Source organism: Grammomys surdaster, unplaced genomic scaffold (genome assembly GCF_004785775.1).
Source record: "Grammomys surdaster isolate TR1022 unplaced genomic scaffold, NIH_TR_1.0 203, whole genome shotgun sequence".
NCBI lineage: Eukaryota > Metazoa > Chordata > Mammalia > Rodentia > Muridae > Grammomys > Grammomys surdaster.
Genome location: NW_021604648.1, coordinates 956,290 through 975,772, shown reverse-complemented (window position 1 = coordinate 975,772; position 19,483 = coordinate 956,290). Strand labels below are relative to the sequence as shown.

At 41.3% G+C, this 19,483-nt stretch overlaps 1 protein-coding gene across 1 annotated transcript in view; it reads right to left on the bottom strand.

Annotated features, from left to right (window-relative positions):
- Mrpl48 (mitochondrial ribosomal protein L48) overlaps positions 1 to 19,483 on the bottom strand; it is a 48,449-nt gene that overhangs the window by 17,566 nt on the left and 11,400 nt on the right. The window contains exons 3-5 of the mRNA XM_028770742.1: positions 19,010 to 19,047; positions 11,801 to 11,886; positions 2,193 to 2,362 (exon numbers count right to left, since the gene is read on the bottom strand). Of these exons, the coding sequence (XP_028626575.1) occupies positions 2,193 to 2,362; positions 11,801 to 11,886; positions 19,010 to 19,047 (294 nt within the window). The remainder of the gene's footprint in view (positions 1 to 2,192; positions 2,363 to 11,800; positions 11,887 to 19,009; positions 19,048 to 19,483) is intronic.

Below are 19,483 nucleotides of genomic sequence, written 5' to 3'. Positions count from 1 at the left end.
AAGTTCCAGTAGGCTTTTCTTTCTTTTTTTTTTTTAAGAATTATTTATTTATTTTATTTTTTTAAAGATTTATTTGTTTTATTTATATGAATACATTGTGGATATCTTCAGAAACACCAGAAGAAGGCATCAGATACCATTACAGATGGTTGTGAGCCACCCACCATGTGGTTGCTGGGAATTGAACTCGGGACCTCAGGAAGAGCAGTCAGTGCTCTTAACCACTGAGCCATCTCTCCAGCCCCAAAGAATTATTTATTTATTTTATGTATATATGAGTACACTGCAGCTGTCTTCAGACACACCAGAAGAGGGCATCAGATCTCATTACAGATGGTTGTGAGCCACCATGTGGTTGCTGGGAATTAAACTCAGGACCTCTGGAACATCAGTCAGTGCTCTTAACCACTGAGCCATCTCACCAGCCCCCAGTAGGCTTTTCTATAGACGTCAACAAGTTAATTAAAAAATTAATGGAAAAAACAAAAGGCCATTATAGAAAGATAATTTTTAAAAAGAACAAAGCATAATCAAGCTATAGTAACCCAAATAGTGAAGTATTAGTGTAAGCATAGATATATAGACCAATGTAACATAAATCATTTCAGGGAACAGACACAGACATTCATGGTCAACTAGCTTCCAAAGATACTAAGATATTCCGTGGAGAAAAAGTCCTTTCACCAAATGACGAAACAACTGAACAGCTATATTAGAAAATAAAGGCAAGAGAGAAAAAAAGAAAAAAGTTATATAATAACTTACTGTCTATTCCACAACTGTAAAGCCATTTGCTAACAGTCCCTCTTACATTAAGTCTGACCCATTTTACACTGTTTTTGTATATGGTATATAATTTGTGAATTGAAAAACCAAAAGGAAGAAAGAAAGAAGAAAATAGGTTGGATGTTGTGGCTCACGCCTATAATCTCAATTACTTAGGAGGCAGAAGCAGGAGGATGGCTACAAGTTTGAGAAATTAACCTGGTCTAAATTATGGGTTACTGACATGCCAAGGCTATGACAGTGAAACTCTATCTCAGAAATAAAACCGAACAGAATCATCTATTGACAGATGAATGGAGAAGCAAAATACAGGATATAATGGACTATTCAGTCTTAAAAAAGTAAAGTCTGACATATGGTACAACACGGATAAATTCTACGGACACTATGCTCAGCAAAATGAACCAGACACAAAATAAATATACAGTATAATTCTACTTACTAGAAGGCAATCAAAAACAGACAAAAAGTAGGAAGGTTGTGGGGGTCCAGGGAGCAGAAGTTAGGGGATAAGCAGAGGAGGGAAAGCAGAATTACTGTTTAGTAGGTGCGGAATTTCAGTTTTATAAGCTGAAAAAGGTACACACACAGTAGGTGGCAACAACTGCCCGTTATGAAAGTATTTGCCATCACTGGGCCATATGCACATTTAAAACATTTAAGACGAAGCTGGTGAGATGGCTCAGCAGGTACAGGTGATTGTCAGCACCAAGACTGATGGACTGAGCCTCTAGGATCCACATATACACAAAAAATACAGAAATTCAATAAAAAATTTTAGAAGTAGTAAAATGATTAGTTTTACATATATTTTGCCCAAAACTTTTAAAACTTGCAAAAACATTTTTTGATGAACTTAATTAAACACATTATGCCAAGTGAAAAAGGTCAGATACAAACATCTGTCTACTGTGTGGTTCCATTTACATTCTGAAGACATTAAAACAACAGGAACACAGGGCAGTGAGATGAAAGCTCAGCAGGGAAGGCAGCAGCCAGCATGCCTGATGTCCACAGAGCTCCATCCATGGAACAAAAGCACAGATTCCTGCAAACTCATCTTTGACCTCCACATGCGAGCTGTGTCATATGTACCCTAAGACATCTGTGAGCACACACATACAGACATACCCAATACATTAATAAATTAATCAATTTAAAAACTGTGCTAGATAACTTATCAGTAGTTGCCAAACACTTGGGTGGGAGAGGGGAGGAGACAGGCTTTACAGAGCAACAGGGAACTTTGAGGTTAGTGATCTGTTCTGTACTTTGACTGTGGCAGGTGTGTACCTAAACCGTAACTTTCATGACATGTACATTACTTTACCAAAACCTGAGTTAACAGAAGGAAGGGAGCACAAAATCCAGACCAGGAACATCCCAAACAAAGGCATCCTTCCTACCTTTCCTCGACTTTGATGGACAGCTGGTTGCAGAGGCGGTGGACATACTGGGCATAACTTTCTGCCAGACTCATGTCATAAGCTGTCATGTGGATATTTAAAACCCCATATTCATAATCCGTTCCCACATTAATGGCTCCCACTTCTACTTTCGATTTCTTCTTTTTGGGCTGAATAAAAAAAACAAAGAGAAAGGAAATAAGTCAAAGTGTTGTATAAGAAAATTAATCAGCTGGGCATAGTGGGGAAGGCTTCTAACTCCAGTACTCCAGATGCAGGGGCAGGTGGAAGTTCAAGGCTAGCCTGGTCTACCTAGAGAGTTTCAGGCCAGCCAGGGCTACACAGTGAAACCTTATATTATAATAATAAGAAAAAGAAGAGGAAGAAGAGGAGGAGGAAGAGGAAGAGGAGGGGAGAGGAGGAAGAAGAAGAGGAGGAAGAAGAAGAGAAGAAATAATTAAATCATAATGTGCTCATATTTTAAAAACCAACCTTTAAAGTAAAATTGTTTACCATTTTTCCCTCAGTTATCCTTTTGAGATGTTAACATTCTCATGGGAAGGAATAGGTAATTTCCCTTACCAATGGCCAGTTCAAGGAGAATAGAGCTTGTATTATTTTAGCAAGACTACACATAACTGTCTTCTGTCATTACCTGGTTTTGAGACTCACTTCCCATCTCTAGCCCTGTTTCTCAACTTGCAAAGGCTATGCTATAGCAAAAAAATGACTTTCCTTTTTAGCTTTGACTATCAAACTCTTAGTATGTACTCCATCAGTTAGCTAATTCAACCTAAGATGCTTTTTGTCTGTTTGCTTGATATTATTGTGTGTGTGTGTGTGTGTGTGTGTGTGTGTGTACATGCATACACATACAATGGATGGCACATGAGTAGAAGTCAGAGGACAAACAGAGGGAACTGATTTACTTTCCACCAAGTTAATTCCAGGGACCAGACTTGGCAGCAGGCCCCTTTACCCACTGAGTGATCTTGCCAGTCTACAGTCCACTTTTAGTATTCTATGAACAGGAGCAACCTTTTTCACATGAACAACCAGGTCAAACAGGCCAACATCACAGCAATGTATCACCTCTGTCATATACTGAATATCCACAGGTGGTGAGATGTTTCTGTCCTTGTATTTTGTTCTGTTGAGTGCTGTGTCTATGCTTTAGTCCATATCACATTGTTTCCAATGATAACTGGAGACTTATTTCAGTCTTGCTGCTGGCAAAAATCATTTTAAAGACAATTGGTACAGCTCAGATAACACATGCTCTTAGTACTCAAGAAGGCTCAGGCTGAATTCCCAGCACTAAGAGTGGGGGCAGCTAATCACAGTAGTGCATAGCTATAATCTCAGCACCCAGGAAACTGGCAGGAAGGTCACAAACTCAAGGCCAACCTAAGCTATATAGTAAGACCCTGTTTCCTAAGACTGGACTGGAGAGCTGGCTCAGTGGTTAAGGGCACTGACTGCTCTTTCAGAGGTCCTGAGTTCAATTCCTAGCAACCAAATGGTGGCTCACAGCCATCTGTAATGGGATCTGATGGCCTCTTCTGGTGTGTCTGCAGACAGCTACAGTGTGCTCAAATAAATAAAAATAAATCTTTAAATAAAAGAAAAGAAAACCTGAGACTTCCATATCTTATGCCGTCCCTGCACAGCAGTCACACAGTGCTGTTCCCCACTGTGCATTGCCACTTTCCAGGTCAGTCAAAGAGCAGGCATCCAGTGTGGTAAAGCAGGGGGCAGGACAGACGAGGGGGCTTACAGATACAGTAATTCTGACCAAAGACTCTCACAAAATGCTCTGATCCTTGAACACAATGTTGAATGTAAAGTGATTAATACAGACAACACATATTCCAGACTTTAATCCTGATTCTGTATGAGAAAAATATGAAGCCAGAAATATTAAGGTTTCTCTTTCAGAGTTACATCGCCAGAAAAGATAGACTTTAGGAACTAAAATCCAGAACTACTTAACAGCAATTCGGACATTTATCTAGAGCAGGCTCCTTTGTATTACTAAGGTTTTCAACAGAAGTGGCAGCTGCAGGACTCCAGGCCTAGCTGTGAGTCAGCCATAGACCAACAATTTCCCTGGCCAAACCCAGCCAGAAGGACTCTTCACCATGACAGTAAACACTGCAGTCAGAAGGCTGAATGAAGTCTGGAAGCAAAGGTAGTGGGTACAGAGTCCAGCAGGGAAGAGGAGCTCCTCTGAGGACTGCAGGAGGCTTTCTGTAGCAAGGGAAGTGCCAGGCCTCTTTAAAGGCACTGCTTTAAAAGAACAAAGACAGCTGATTCCAGTATCCTTCTTGGCATCCCCTGCTCTTCCATGCTGGCCTAGATCTGCCTAGACAGATCCACATTACCTACACTATGGTGATATTATTTTACTTCAGTTCTAAGCCAGGGTACATTACAGACAAGAGCTTAACTGAATATAATTCCAGATGCTAATTTCTATAAAAAATCTTTTGTGGTGTTTTTTGCTGCTGTTGTTTCGGGGGTTATTGGGGATTATCTCAAGGCCTTATGCATGCCGAACACATGCTTTACCTCCTTTCCCTGGTTTATGTAATCTTATTGTACTCTGCCCCACCCCCACCCTCTATTCATCCTCTCCTCTATTCCAACTGCTGAGCCCAGGTCTTAATGAATGCCCATGGGGAATTATTAGAGACATCTGAAAGGGATAAATATGAACAGAGCTGTGCTTTAGAAGCCTACCCTAGCGACACAAGGAGTCAGGCAAGAAAGGAAGGAAGGCTAGAGAAAAAGTGTCAGGGATAATAGTGACTGTCCAAAAAACCTCAGTACTGGTGTGGCTGGCCTGGATTTCCTGGGGTGGCACATGGTAGTGTGGCCTACCTATGTTCCCATAGGATTATCCTCTGATCTTCCAAATGGACTACAAAAGAAATCATTAACCACTTCTGTACAAGAATATCAACATTGTTATCCTTTATTTCATAGGTACTCTGAAGGCAAGTTTTTGCCCACCCTTACTGGCAAAGAGCTGACAGAAGAGTAAAATTAGAACCATGGGTTCTCTTACAGTTGGAAGAGATCTTAAGAGAGTATTCTGTCTCTCCTTCCCTGATATAGAAACAAGTACTCGTTTGGGGTTTCAACAGTACAGTAATGGCAAAGGTAAGTACGTTCTGTCTATGCAGGGCATAGGCTCTATACTGTAAAGTGAGAACATCTGTCTGTTTATCAGGAGGCATCCTTTAGAGCAGGAGAACCTGGAAAGACATGCATCACCCAACATCTCCAAGCTAAAACCCTGACATGCTGCAACATTCAGCTTCCAGAAGTTCTAGTGACAAGGAAACTGAGCGGAGTGCCTGGATGATCTGGGGCTGGTCCTCTGGAAAGTCTGTACTGATCTGAGAGCACACGCTGACAATCTGATGGGCACATGCTGAATGGGTGGGGATATTTATAATTCAGTGTCAAACACTCAGCGGCAGTGTCCTCATTTGTAACAGCAATTATTGTAAAGCTGCAAACAATGACAGGAACCTTTGATGAGCTTCTATAAAATGGAAATAGTGCATATGTCAGATGGGTTCTGACCATCTTAAGTTCAAATATTCATTCTGAAAATCACCAGTCACTTGGGTAAGTCATTAACCTTTCTAGGTCTCTGGTTTCTTAAACCTTAATAACCAATATAGTATTGAATATACCAGCCTTAATAACATAGAAATGAAATGATATTTGTAAAGCCCAGTATATAGTAGTCATACCACCTAGTATAAAAAAATAAATTGTTTTGTAGTATTTTTTGTTATTGCTTCTTTCAAGACAGAGTCTTATTATGTAGCCCTGGCTGGCCTGGAACTCACTATGTAGACAAGGCTGCCCTTAAATTCATCTACCTCTCCCTCCTGAGTGCTGGGACTAAAGACATGCACCACCATGTCTCATACCTTAAATATATCCTAACAAGAAGCGTGTCACTACTTCCCCATCCATCTCTAATGGCAACGACGATGATGACAATGAGGATGGTGATGATGATGGGGCTTAAAGATAAAAGGATGAATGAGACACAGCGCCTGTTACATGAATTGAGGTAGTGATTTGTCTACCCACAGTAAGGGCTTGAACAAGATTGAGGTTTCTCTGTAATATACAAATCAATGAAGTAAACCATCATTTGTTCTGCCATACTTCTCATTTGTAATCTGAAAATTAAACATTGTAACTCAAAAGATCAGGTGTGGCAGGGCAAGATTCCTTGGGCTCTAGAGAGCAGGGGCTGTCACAGAGAAGGCCAGGTCTTCATAGAAGCCATTCTTGGAGTCTGGAAAATCCCCAGGTAACAATTCTATGTTCTGTATAGCTCAGTGTTACAAATTATCCCAAGCAACTAGAGATTCCCAGATGACTGTCACATACCCAGTGTGTATGAATACAGGTGGCATTTAACAAATCTTTATTGTGCTAACATCCATAATATCTTCATTGACTCTTACAGGAAACATTACTTCATTTACATATTCATTCATATGAAACTGACAGGTAACATTGTACTTCAACATGTACATATGCATATATGCAAAGAGATATAAATACATGCATATTTGCACATATATATGTAAACACATACATGCACATGTACATACACAAATATATATGCATATGTACATACACAGAACTGCTTGTGGAGTTTATTCCTCTAGTAAAGCACTCAGCACATGACCTCAGTTGGATCTGAAGATCTTTCTCAGCTGACTGTGGCTTTGCAGGACCGAGTCCTGTTCACCTGAGCATCAACGCTCAGCACAGAGCGAGCACACAGCAGATATTCAATGATGACACTTAAAGTCACTAAGATACACAAGGAGCAGACTTTTAAGGGGAAATATGGGTCCTAGTACAAGACAAGTGTCCCCAAGTCATTTCTATAATCCATGTCTAGAACTGCAGTCACCAAAACAACAAAGGCAATCTTGTTGTAGTTAGCTAGGATTATTAGCTAGACAGTAATTCCAACTTGCTCATTTTTCTGGAAATGATTTCAGTCACTGCACAGATTTGTGGCCATAAGTACTGATCTCTACATAGAAATGCTAATACAAAATAAAGAGCTGTCCAAATGGGAGATACCTGTTTTGTGTCAGCAGTAGTAACAGCAGAGTTTCCTAGAGGAAAGTATCTTGGTGGCTAAAGGCCACTCTGTAAAGATGGAAATCAGCTTATTTATTTATTTATTTATTTATTTATTTAATGTATGTGAGTGCACTATAGCTGTCTTCAAACACACCAGAAGAGGGCATTGGATCCCATTACAGATGGTTGTGAGCCACCATGTGGTCACTGGGAATTGAACTCAGGACCTCTGGAAGAGCAGTCAGTGTTCTTAACCCTCAGCTGAGTTATGAAAGTCACAGCTTACTCTTGCCCCAGAACCTGGAAAACCACTTAAGGTTGCCTCTGATTTCACCCTCCCACCCACACCTTCCTCTTTGCTGAGCTGCTACTACCTCAAGACTGGAAGCCAGACAGCAGCTAAGGGCAAGTGAGTCAGTGAGTCGGTGAGTGAGCGAGTGAGCAAGTGAGTAAATGAGCGAGTGAACGAGTGAGTGAGTGAAAGTCGGTAAAGTATACAGTTATGAGACCTTTAAATTATTTGTGTTTGCACACGTGTGTGTACATGGGTGTGGTACACGTGTGCGCGTGCACACACACACACACACATAACAAATGGCAAGTACATGCATAAGTTAGTGTTCTCCTTCTACCATGGGTCCCAGTAATCAAAGTCAGCTTGTGCAGCAAGCACTTTTATCCACTGAACCATCGTAGAAGCCAGACGAATATTATTTTAAATAAAAAAGTGATAAAGAAACTTCCCTGGTACAATATGCCTCCAAATTTCATTATGTAGAACAACAAAGTAGCTAGCAGAGGAATAAAAGCACTTTGAGTAACACTATAACATGAACTGGCAGGATTGTGGCTGAGTACAAAAGTCCATGAAGTCTAGTGGGTTAACAAGGTTTTGGCTTCACGAGAACTTGAGCCTTGGTGGTTTGTCCTGCTGCTTGTCATTTTGACCAACTGTTAATAACTAAAATGGAGTCTCACAACAGGTAGACTATTATTACTTTTAACCTGCCAAAGGAAAAAAATCACTCAAAAAAATCTGAAGCATGTAAAATTCAACACAAGGATGCAAGACACTTGGAAAAACATGAGATTTACAAAGGAAGTACTAAGTCCAGAGTCACGCCCTGGAAATCATCCCTCAATGTCATGAGTCAAGCTGGGTCTTGCAGGATGGGAACCATGGAGAAAACAGGAAGGATATGAATTCACGGAGAGGAGAGAGGAGAGCAAAGGCACAGAGGCCCAAGAGAACATGGGTGTGTGAGAAAGTATGCAGAAGATCAAGGAAGGCTGGGCCTGGGGGGGTAGCCTTGTAGCTATGATGGTTTGTTCCCATCCCCCTCACACTTCCCAAAAAGCTTCACTCTATCCCTTCCCTCATTACCTCCTCAGGGACAAGGACTCATGATTTTAGGGATGAGAATCAAGTGAAGAGTTATAAATTAGGCCATGCAAGAAAGAGGTCAAGCAGCACGGACGCGAACAGATGAACTAGAAGCCCCTTCCTTTCCAAGGTTCCAAAGTCAGAGGGTGGCTGGCATAGAGGCCTGCTCCTTTAATCCCAGCAGTCAGGAGGCAGAGGAGGCAAGTGGATCTCTGTAAGCTCCAGGTAGTCAGATGCTCAGTGAGACCCTGTCTCAAAACAAACAAAAAAACAAACAAACAACCTTCCCTTAAAAAAAAAAAAAAACAAAAAACAAAAAACAAGGGCTGGAAAGATGGCTCAGTGGTAAAGAGCACTGACTGCTCTGCCAGAGGTCCTGAGTTCAATTCCCAGCAACCACATGGTAGCTCACAACCATCAGTAATGTGATTTCATGCACTCTTCTAGTGTGTGTCTGAAGATAGCTGCAGTGTGTACTCATATAAATAAAAAATAAATAAATCTAAAAAAAAGAAAAAACCCACGAAACTCTCAGAAGACTGAGTAGTGCATTTAGAAGGAGGAAGGGAACTTGAACATGAGCTTGAGAACTGACAGCATCTCCTTGGGGACATCAAGGATGAGAAAGACACTAGGCATGGAAAAAAATGGGAACCTGGCTACTTACTGTTTTTGTTGTTGTTTGATTATTTGTTTGTTTTCTTACCTTGAGGTTTCAAGGAGACCACACAATTATCTAGGCCAGGTCCCCAGAGGATGAAAACTGATAAGACAGAGCCTCTGTAAGCTATAGATGAAAGCTTTCATTGTGCTGTCTTGAAGAACACCATCCAGCACCACTGTGCTAGCCAGTGTGACAAACAGTATCAGAGGACCTACAGTGCTGATCAAAGGAAGCACTACTCCCTCCACACAACTAAGGTCGTCTGAAGCAAGCTGCTTGCAGTATGAATTCTTCTGCCACCTCTGCTTTACAGAGCCCCCCAAAACAGCCCCAATAACCACATTTCAACTCAGTTGGATCAATATTATATATTGTCCCTGCTTGGTGCTGGGTCCTATGCTGGATATTGAGGACAGAAAGAAAAGAGATACATGTCCTCTACCCTTAGGTATCTTGCAATCTAGAAGAGAAGGAAGCCATCAAAACAGACAATAAGTCCTAGGACACAGGGAACACAAGGAACTATTGCAGCTCACAGTAAACCAAATAACTCCATGCAGGAGACCCAAGAAGGCTTCTCAGAGGATGATTCATTTCTGTCCCAGTTTAAAGATTGAAGAGTCGGGGTAGTGGTGCATGGCTGTGATCCCAGCCCTGTGAAGCCTACAGCAGGAGAATCATAAGTTTAAAAAAACAAAACAAAACAAACAAACAAAAACGCTGAGAACTTTTTTAAGTGAGGAAGAGAACAAGCATAGGAGAGGCCTTGAATCAAACACGAAAAGCAAGAGACACAGTATAGGAAGTCAGGGGACCTGGGAGGCAAGAGAAGAAGCCACTAAGAAATTGTTTTCCTACCAATTTTAAGTAGGCAAGGCATCAATGGGCATATTAAATAATAGGCTTCTGTTCATTAAACATTACAAAGATTCATGATATCTGAATTGAAAGATTATTGACCTATTCAGAGCCAGAGTTTTGTAACCTTTATGGAAAGTCTGACAAATGCTATAAGGGCTGGATGTGTACCTTAGAGATAGCACACTTGTCCACCACAGAGAAGGCCCTAGACTTGAGCCATACCACCAGGGGAATAACATAGACAAAAGCTGTAAACTCAGCTGGGCATGGCGTCTTGGGCTTGTAATTCCAAGTCTCATGTAAAAATCTTTTTACATATAATTAATTTCAGTATCTATCTGCCCTAAACAGATGAGGCTAATTTACCCAGAGTCACAAAGCACCCAGGACAGAACTGACCCTGAACATGTTTCCTGTGGGGAGACTGCCTGACATAGGTCTCAAGTGTGAATGTTCTTCTTATGGAATTCTTTGATGGCAAGTTCAGCAGCTGTGAGGTCCAAATATAGTGCTTTGTACTCTGCTTTAGAGAGAGGCGATGGCAGGCATACAGTTATAGGGGGGGATTAAAAGAAATCACAGAATCAAAAGCTGTGGAAGATTCCCTAACTAGACCAATCTTCCCAATTGCAGTGCTTACAGGAAGCCATAGATTCAAGACTCAAAGCCAAAGTAAAGCCTCCTCACATGCAGGGAAATTTAACCACCCGCAGAAGCTCTCAAGCATTGGGATCAGAGAAACAGATGAAATGACTGAATGATGTTTGGTAATGCTTCCCTGTTACCACTCTCAAAGACCCAAGGACCACATACATATTTACATCTGTGCATACTCTAAAAGCCAGCTATTAGGCTGAAAATATCAATCCATCTCCTACTTACCACGCACCATTCATTCAACTAATGTTGATTTAAATTTTTATATATTTATTTTTTGTTTTCAATTGCATGCGTGTCTCTGTGTGTGGGTATGTGCACATGACTACAGATACCCATGGAGACCACAAGCATTGTATTCCCCTGGAGCTGGAGTTACATGCTGTTATGAGTCATTTGATATGGGTTTGGGGAACCAAACTTGGGCCCTCTGCAAGAGCAGTTGATGCAGCAGGGCTATGGGAGCGCACACCTTTGATCCTAGCTCTTAGGAGGCAGAGGCAGGCAGATCTCTGAGTCTGAGGACAGCCTGATCTACAAATCTAAGAACAGCACATGCCTTTACCTACTGAGAAATCTCTTCCACCTCAACGAAGGTTAATTTATGATTTCCACTCTGAGGTCCATGCTGAACAAGCACTAAGAAGGTCTTTGTCTTCAGAAGTACCATAAATAATAAAAACTGGGAAATTGGGGTTTATATAATAATCTGGCTGAGGATCAAGATCAGAAGCTGGCAGAACCACCTCCAGTCTGCATGATTCCAAACTAAATAAGCAGAGATGACCGAGGGCCAACTCTAAAGCCTTTGCAGCTCTACTGTGATCCACCTGTGTACACATGACTGTCACATCTTTGTGACCCCCTGACATGCTCCTTTCTCACAAGACTTGCCTTGCCTCTTACCTCTACTGGTTTCACCAAGTGTTTGTATCTTCCAATGCCGTGAGTGGGCTTTGACTTGTAATGCCGACTGGTCCTCAGAACACCACCTAAGAGAGAGCAAGCCAAAGCCAAACAGATCATATGTGTGAAGGTAGTTCTTGGCGGTTCCCAGTTTCCCCTTTTGTTCTCTCCTTTTGGCCCTGAAATATTTTCAGCCCCTACCACTCATCTGTCTTTTGGAAATTCTTTTCTGAAAAAAGTCAATGGTGGCCAGGTAGACAAAGTACATTTTAATGAGGCTCTCATTTTGTCTTGTTTCTCAACAAGCAACATTATTTTGACATTTTTTGTTTCTTGGTTTGGCTGGGTATTTTTGTTGTTGTTTCTTTGTTTATTTATTTGTTTTTTTTAATAAATAAATTTTATTTATTTTTTTCCTTTTTTAAATTTTTTAAATTTATTTTATTAAATCAAATCATAATTTTTACTTATTCACACAGGGGTTATAAACACAAAATGGCAGGACGTGGGGAAGGGGATGACAATGGAGTGTGGGTGTTCAGGGGGAGTACAGATATCTTTCAGAACAGGGTATCGGTCGGGTGAAGGTTCAGAGGACTGGTCACTATGACTCTGCCTATGACTCATTTGTCCTTATCTAAGTTGTAACTATCCACTAAGGCTACCTATTTACAAGGTCTATGACTACTCATCTCCTTCCTTCTCTAAGTATAGAAGGGCTGTGGCGATTCTAATCTTGCAAAGGCGGGGATAGAGGCCTGACCTCCAGTACTTGAAGGGGACCTTGTAATGGCTCTGGTCCCCCTGTCGTTGTCTTGTCCAGTGAGGCATGAGGGCCATACCTATTCTGATGTCTTTTTCCTGGAGAGGGGATACTTTTGACATCAACCCCTATGCAGTCAGGCTTGTCCCTCAGGGAACCCAGAGAGATATTTTTAACTTTTATTTATATTCCCTTGCAGTGCTTAGCCTCACAGCCTAAGCAAGAATTCAGATCGCCAGTCAGAGGGGGTTCTGGGTGGCCCCTCTCTGCTTGGTCTAGGGGTGGAAGTCCCCTCTTTTAGGTTGGGTGGAGATGGGTTTTGGGACCACACTGGATAGAGTAACAACCTGACTTTATTGGACTTGATTTACTCTTTTACAATAGAAAAGACTGTGTACAGCTCTTGACTGTGTACAGCCCTTAAATAAGAAGGTTGCCTTTACATAGACAAGACAGGGACGGTTAAAGAGAGCATGAAAAAGGTCAGAGAAGGCCCTGAGAAAAGGCAGGGAGAGAAAGAGAAAGATGAGAGCTGGTACAAGAATTGGTTTTCAACCTCTCCATGGTTGTCAACCCTATTTCCTCCCATCTTGGGACCATTAATTGGGTTATTTTTGCTTATTTCTTTTGGTCCCTGGGCCTTAGATAGGCTGACTGACTTTGTGAAAACCTACTCAGATACATTATCATAAGTTAGCTATGGAGGACCACGAGACTCAAGATGAGGCTGTTACTCTATTTATTTGCTTTTAAGGATCAGTGCGATGGCTCAGCTAGTAAGGGTGCTGCTGCCAAGCCTGATGACGGCTGGACCCACGTGGTAGGAGAAAATCACTCCTGCAAGCTGCCTTCTGTCCTCTATATGTGCAAGCACACAGAGACCACAAATCCTCCATGCATGCACACAGAGACCACAAATCATCCATATGTGCACACAACACAGACCATAAATTAATACAATACTCTTTTTAGCAAGGCTGTGTTGGCACACACTCCAGCACTTGGGAGGCAGAGGCAAGAGGATGTTCCAGGACAGCCAGGGCTACACAGAAAAACTCTATCTTGAAAAACCAAAAACAAAAAAAAAAAAAAAAAAAAATTTAAGATAGGGTCTCACTCTGTAGACCAGGCTGGAATTCACTATGTAGTTCCAGCTGTCTGAAACTCAGCGCTCCTCCTACCTCAGCCTTCAAAGTGCTGAGATTACAGGTATTAGCCACCATACCCAGCCCTTTTGAGGTTTTCTGATGGAGACTATGGAGAGAAGGAAGCAGGCAGCAAAAACATCCACCAAAGAAGAAAGGGATCACAAATTTCTATAAACTCTTTTTTTTTTTTTTCAGGTTTTTTTGAGACACAGTTTCTCTGTGTTGCCCTGGCTGTCCTGGAACTTGTTCTGTATATCAGACTAGCCTTAAACTCACAGAGATCCCCCTGCCTCTGCCTCCTAAATGCTGGGATTAAAGGTGTGAACTGTCACCACAGTCAATAAACTCTTAAAAATCATGCAGTACTGTGTGCAGCTCAGCAGCTCAGCGCGTGCCTGATGTCTGAGCCCAGCTACCACAAACAAACAAAAACTGATGTGATTCATTTCTGTTTACAGCACAACAGTCAATATATATTTTAAGTATCCTCCCCGCAATCTAGATACAGGTATATATGCCATTACTAAAAAAAGCGGAGGCTCTCTATACAAGCATACTGCAGTGAATTTAGGAGGATGACTTATCTTGCTTTCAATACACACAAACATATACACAGGTATGTTTTTGTTGGTGTCTCTATATTCTCTTTTAGTTGTCATTGTTATCTTTATTCATAAATAAAAATAAAATGGCAGTGGTTAGTATTAACTGTCAATTAACTGCCAACTTGACAGGATTAGAACCACCAAAAGACAAGCTTCTGAGCATGTCTGTAAGGAATTGTCTAGCTTAGGTCTACAGAGGTGGAAGGAATCCACCCTAAACGTGAGTGGTCCCATTCCATGGCCTGGGAGTGAGGGCTACACAGAACAGAGAAAGCCAGCTGGGCACCAGCACTCGTTTTTCTACTTCCTATTGTGGAACAACATGACCAGACGCCTCTTGTTCCTGCCACCATGCGCTTGTTCCCCACTGTGACAGACTGGGTACCTTCCAACTGTGAAACAGAACAAACCATTCCTTCCCTGAGTTGCTTCTGGTCTGGTCAGGTATCTGCCTGGAACCATGAAAAAATTAACTAATACAGGTAACTCACAAAATGTGGTGAAATGACCAAGTTATCCCATGAGTATGAGATAGAATTAGCACTTACACTTAGGCCTATCTGACTGGGTAATTTATGCTGATAATCACTTGAGTTTGTATGATAATATACTAAACATAATAAAAACATCATAACATAGACTTCAGAGTTATTCCTCTAATAATAAACTTCTATGTGAAGTTTATTAGAGGAATAAAATGGAAGCTGAGTGCTGTAGTTGAAGGAACAGCAGACAGGACCTGACATAGGGCCCAGGCAGGACTGTGAGAGTGGCTGTGTGAGGGACCCCCATAAACACTGCGGTGAGTTGGGGGGCCTTGTTAAGAGTTTGGATCTCATCATGAATAGAAATAAGCAAAAAAAATTATATGTGTGCTATGCTGTTTTTTTAAAACATTTATTTATTTTATTTATATAAATACACTGTAGCTGTTGATCCCATTACAGATGGTTGTGAGCCACCACGTAGTGACTGGGAATTGAACTCAAGACCTCTGGAAGGGCAGCCAGTGATCTTAACCACTGAGCCATCTCTCCTGTATGCTATGTTTTTAAAAGGATTTTATTTATTGTATGTATATGAGTGTTTGATTTTATTTATGTGGATCACATGCATGCAGTATCTGCAGAGGCCAGAAGGGGGCACTGGATTCTCCTAGAACTGTGACACAATATATGAGTGCTGGAAACTGAACCCAGGTCCTCTGCAAGAGCAGCAAGTGCTCTTAACTTCTGACCCATTGCTCCACCTGCTCTGTGATGTTTTTAAAAGATCATCTTGGTTGCTGTGTGGAGGGAGTGGGGAGGAATACAGAGGAAGCATTAGGTGACTGGAAGTGAGCTGTTGCTCTTCTCGGTCTTTCTGTACCCTCTTTTTGCTCCATCCTCTACAGCCACAGAACAGTCCTTCTAAAAAGAAATGTCTAGTCATTACACTTTTTCATTAATTCAACCATTTATCTATATCATATGTGCAAAATTTTGGAAGTATTCACTATTAGCCAGATACTACAGTCAGCACTGAATAAGAAAAAAGTTTTGCTGCACTTTTCAATGTGTGGTAGCTTTTCACAACCCAGAGACGAGGTTTCCTAGCTAAACATCTTAAGAACTTTGTGTCTGTAGTCCAGGCCCAGTTACTTTAACTCCTCTCCTATCCTGTAGGAGCTACTTGCCAGCCTACAGAGCCCTTGTAGTTACTATGTGCATCTTTGGTGCCTGTGGGGCTATACCCCTCATCTTGGTGGCATTCCTCTGCACCCCTAAACACATAACGACCAAGAGTTCAGCTACAGAGTTAGTGCTCTCTCATACCTGCCTACATTGCAAAATAAAACATTATGTGTAAATTAAAAACCCAGATGTCAATCACCATGCTTAAGTACATGGACAATCATCTATCAGTGACTTCAAAAAGCAGAAAGGAAACTGATCTTTGAGATGATGATACAGCCTAAGTTGCAAGGGCTGCAAATGCTTGCCTAAGTCTCTCATCTGCAGGAATTCCTTGGCAAGGAGACACTGTTAAATTCAGTTTGGGGCAATTCCTATAATTAAGGCTGCTGGTAATTAAAAAGCTGGTTCAAACTACTGTTAAATTAACCATTTCCCCCTTAAATGAAACCTTTGGGTCAGATTGTCAGTGGTTAAGCTATTTAATTAGCCAGTTGCTTTTATTGTAAAATGTGCAAATTTGAAAGCCTCTTATTCTCAGTAAATTCACCTGGCTTCTTTCCCTCTATTTTGTGTCATTAAAGCTGAATTTGCATATGTCTCAGTACATTCCAGCTTCCTGGGAGGGAAGGCCACCCTTCACTGACAAGCTGAGGGTCATCCAGTTGCCACAGTTGTAAGACGTAAGCCCACACTGACTACTTCTCTCCTTCCTATGTCTGAGCCACCCACAACTGTCCTTGAGAATTCTGGTTTACTAACAGAGTACCAAGCCTGTTGATCTAGAGGAAGAGTAAACAACTGTGTTTTAATTATTTCTCTTTAGAAGTTGGAACAAGCACTTTCAGCAAAGCCATGCAGGTAGAGAGAGAGGATGAAAGTGACAGCAGTGGCCAAGAATCTAATTACAGAATGTTCTCTCCATTCAATACACCAGAGCCCCTCAAGGACAGAGGAAAAGCTAGCACCTGGCAAACAATATACGCTCCATGTATATTTAAAAAAAACAAAACAAAAATGGCTCCCTAAATAGTCTAACAAAGGCATCTGCAATGATTTGTTCCTGGCAGCTGTCTATCTTTTTTTTTTTTTTTGGTTTTTGTTTTTGGTTTTTTTTTTTTTTTGGTTTTTCAAGACAGGGTTTTTCTGTGTAGCCCTGGCTGTCCTGGAACTCACTCTGTAGACCAGGCCAGGCTGGCCTCGAACTCAGAAATCCACCTGTCTCTGCCTCCCAAATGCTGGGATTAAAGGCGTGCGCCACCACCGCCCGGCATCTATTTTGTTTAGACAAAATATCTTTTTTACCTCCCTTCAGTGTTCCCTAGATATGAATAGACCAGAGTCTTCCTACCTTTTGCATATGCTGTGCTAGGAGGACACCAGATCTCATTATAGATGATTATGAGCCACTGTGTGGTTGCTGGCAATTGAACTCAAGACTTTGTAAGAAGAGCCAGTGCTCTTAACCTCAGAGCTATCTCTCCAGTCCCCTAGTCTCAAACTTCTTAAAGATAATGTTGGGCCACAGAGATCCAATGGTGAGTTACAGTACTGAACTCAGGCCCTCTGCAAGAGAAGTACACATTCTTTTTTTTTTTTTTAACTTTATTCACAGCTGGGCAGTAGTGGCACACGCCTTTAATCCCAGCACTTGGGAGGCAGAGGCAGGCAGATTTCTGAGTTCGAGGCCAGCCTGGTCTACAGAGTGAGTTCCAGGACAGCCAGGGCTACACAGAGAAACCCTGTCTCAGAAAAAAAAAAAAAAAAAAAAAAAAGAACTTTAACTTTATTCACTTTAGATCCCATTCACTGCCCCCCTCCTGTTCACCCCCTCCCATAATCCTTGGTGCTACTGGGAGCACCAACTTCTTTGTAACTCAGATAGCACTAGGGAAACCAGGAATGTTAAACATGTAGGATTGCCTCTACAAAGGAAAAGATGTGTAACTTGTTTTCTGCCCAGAGGCTGGGAATGGAGATGGTGAGTTGTCTAGGCAACCCATATGCTATCTGTAGGGCCAGGCCATACCAAGCTCCCACAAACACGACTAGAGGTACTGATAACTCAGATGACCTCTGTGCTACCTGTATGACCACACCAGATCCTTCCCTAGGCCTTTAAGATAACATATATACCCTATCTTTAGAACCCATCTTCATGGAAGAAGTGAAAACTTTGAAAAGAGTTTTGATGTAATAATGCCTCCTTGTGCACACAGGATTGTTATATCAGAATTTTTTCTCCAAATTGTACTGTAAATAAATGTACCTAAAGAAGCTGCCCAGTGTCAGACCCTAGAAGTTTGCAACAACACCAGCTACTGAGTCCTGTTTAACCATATTTCCCTATTGCCTCACATGGATCAGTACTCTGCCAGCCCTGAAGTTTATAGAGACAGCAACAAACAGTTTTAAATTTTGTCCTGATAGATGATGCAAACATGTCAAATAACTGAGTCAACATTGACTAAAAGTAACTGAGTTAATGAAACTGAATAGAGTGCGAATCGAAAAGCAGGTCTGAGACAGTAGCAGTGTTACAACAACCAGAGAGATTAGCTACTTTTCAACTGTTTATAATGCTTTATCTTACTGAATTTTCAAATACCTCATTATAATTTATAGTAATCCTTGTTTTTTAATGGAGGAAACTAAGCTCCAGCGAGGTAGTCGAAGGTCATGGAGTAAGTATCAGCCCTGGAGCATGCCTTCAATCCTAGCACCTGGGAGCCAGAGGCAGGAGACTCTCTAATTTTAAGTCTAACCTAGACAAGTAAGACTCTGTGTCAAAATAATATGCAAGTAATTAATCACCAAAGAAGGCAATAGCAGTTTAAATACAAGCTCACATCATTAGGCTCTTGTCCTGATCATGTTTTTATCTACAGTTCTAGCTTATGTAAGGAAGGACTGGCCTCTGCCACTTCCTAAAAGACTGATTCAGCATTTTAGACAAAATCATTATAGAGAGCTAGAGGGTCATTTAGAGAAAATAGACACAACAAGAAATAATTACTTACCTGCAGAATAAATGGGATTCTCTTCCAGAATTCTGAATCTAAAGAAGAGGGGAAAGTGTGTTAACATAATCAGATATTAACATTTATCTGCAACACTACTATAGCCTTCATGCTCTATAGTAGGACATACTAACAGTAGGTACTTCCTTACTCTCTGCTTCCACAAACGTTACTAAGTACCTACTTCATACCAGGTAAAGTGGTCCTGAAGATGCAAACTAAATACAGGATCTCTTATGAGGTCTGGATGGGGATGGAAACTGTAAACAAACGGTAGCCATGAGATAGCACTGATCCAGAACAGAAACATGTACAAGAGTCAAAGGAAATTTGATCTTTTCAAGCAGGGAGCTAGAAATAGGGAAATGAAGCTATTTAAACTGAGTCTAAAACTAAGGGATGGAGAGATGCCGCAGAGGTTAAGAACACTTGCTGCTCTTATAAAAGACCCAGGTTCAGTTGCTAGCACATACA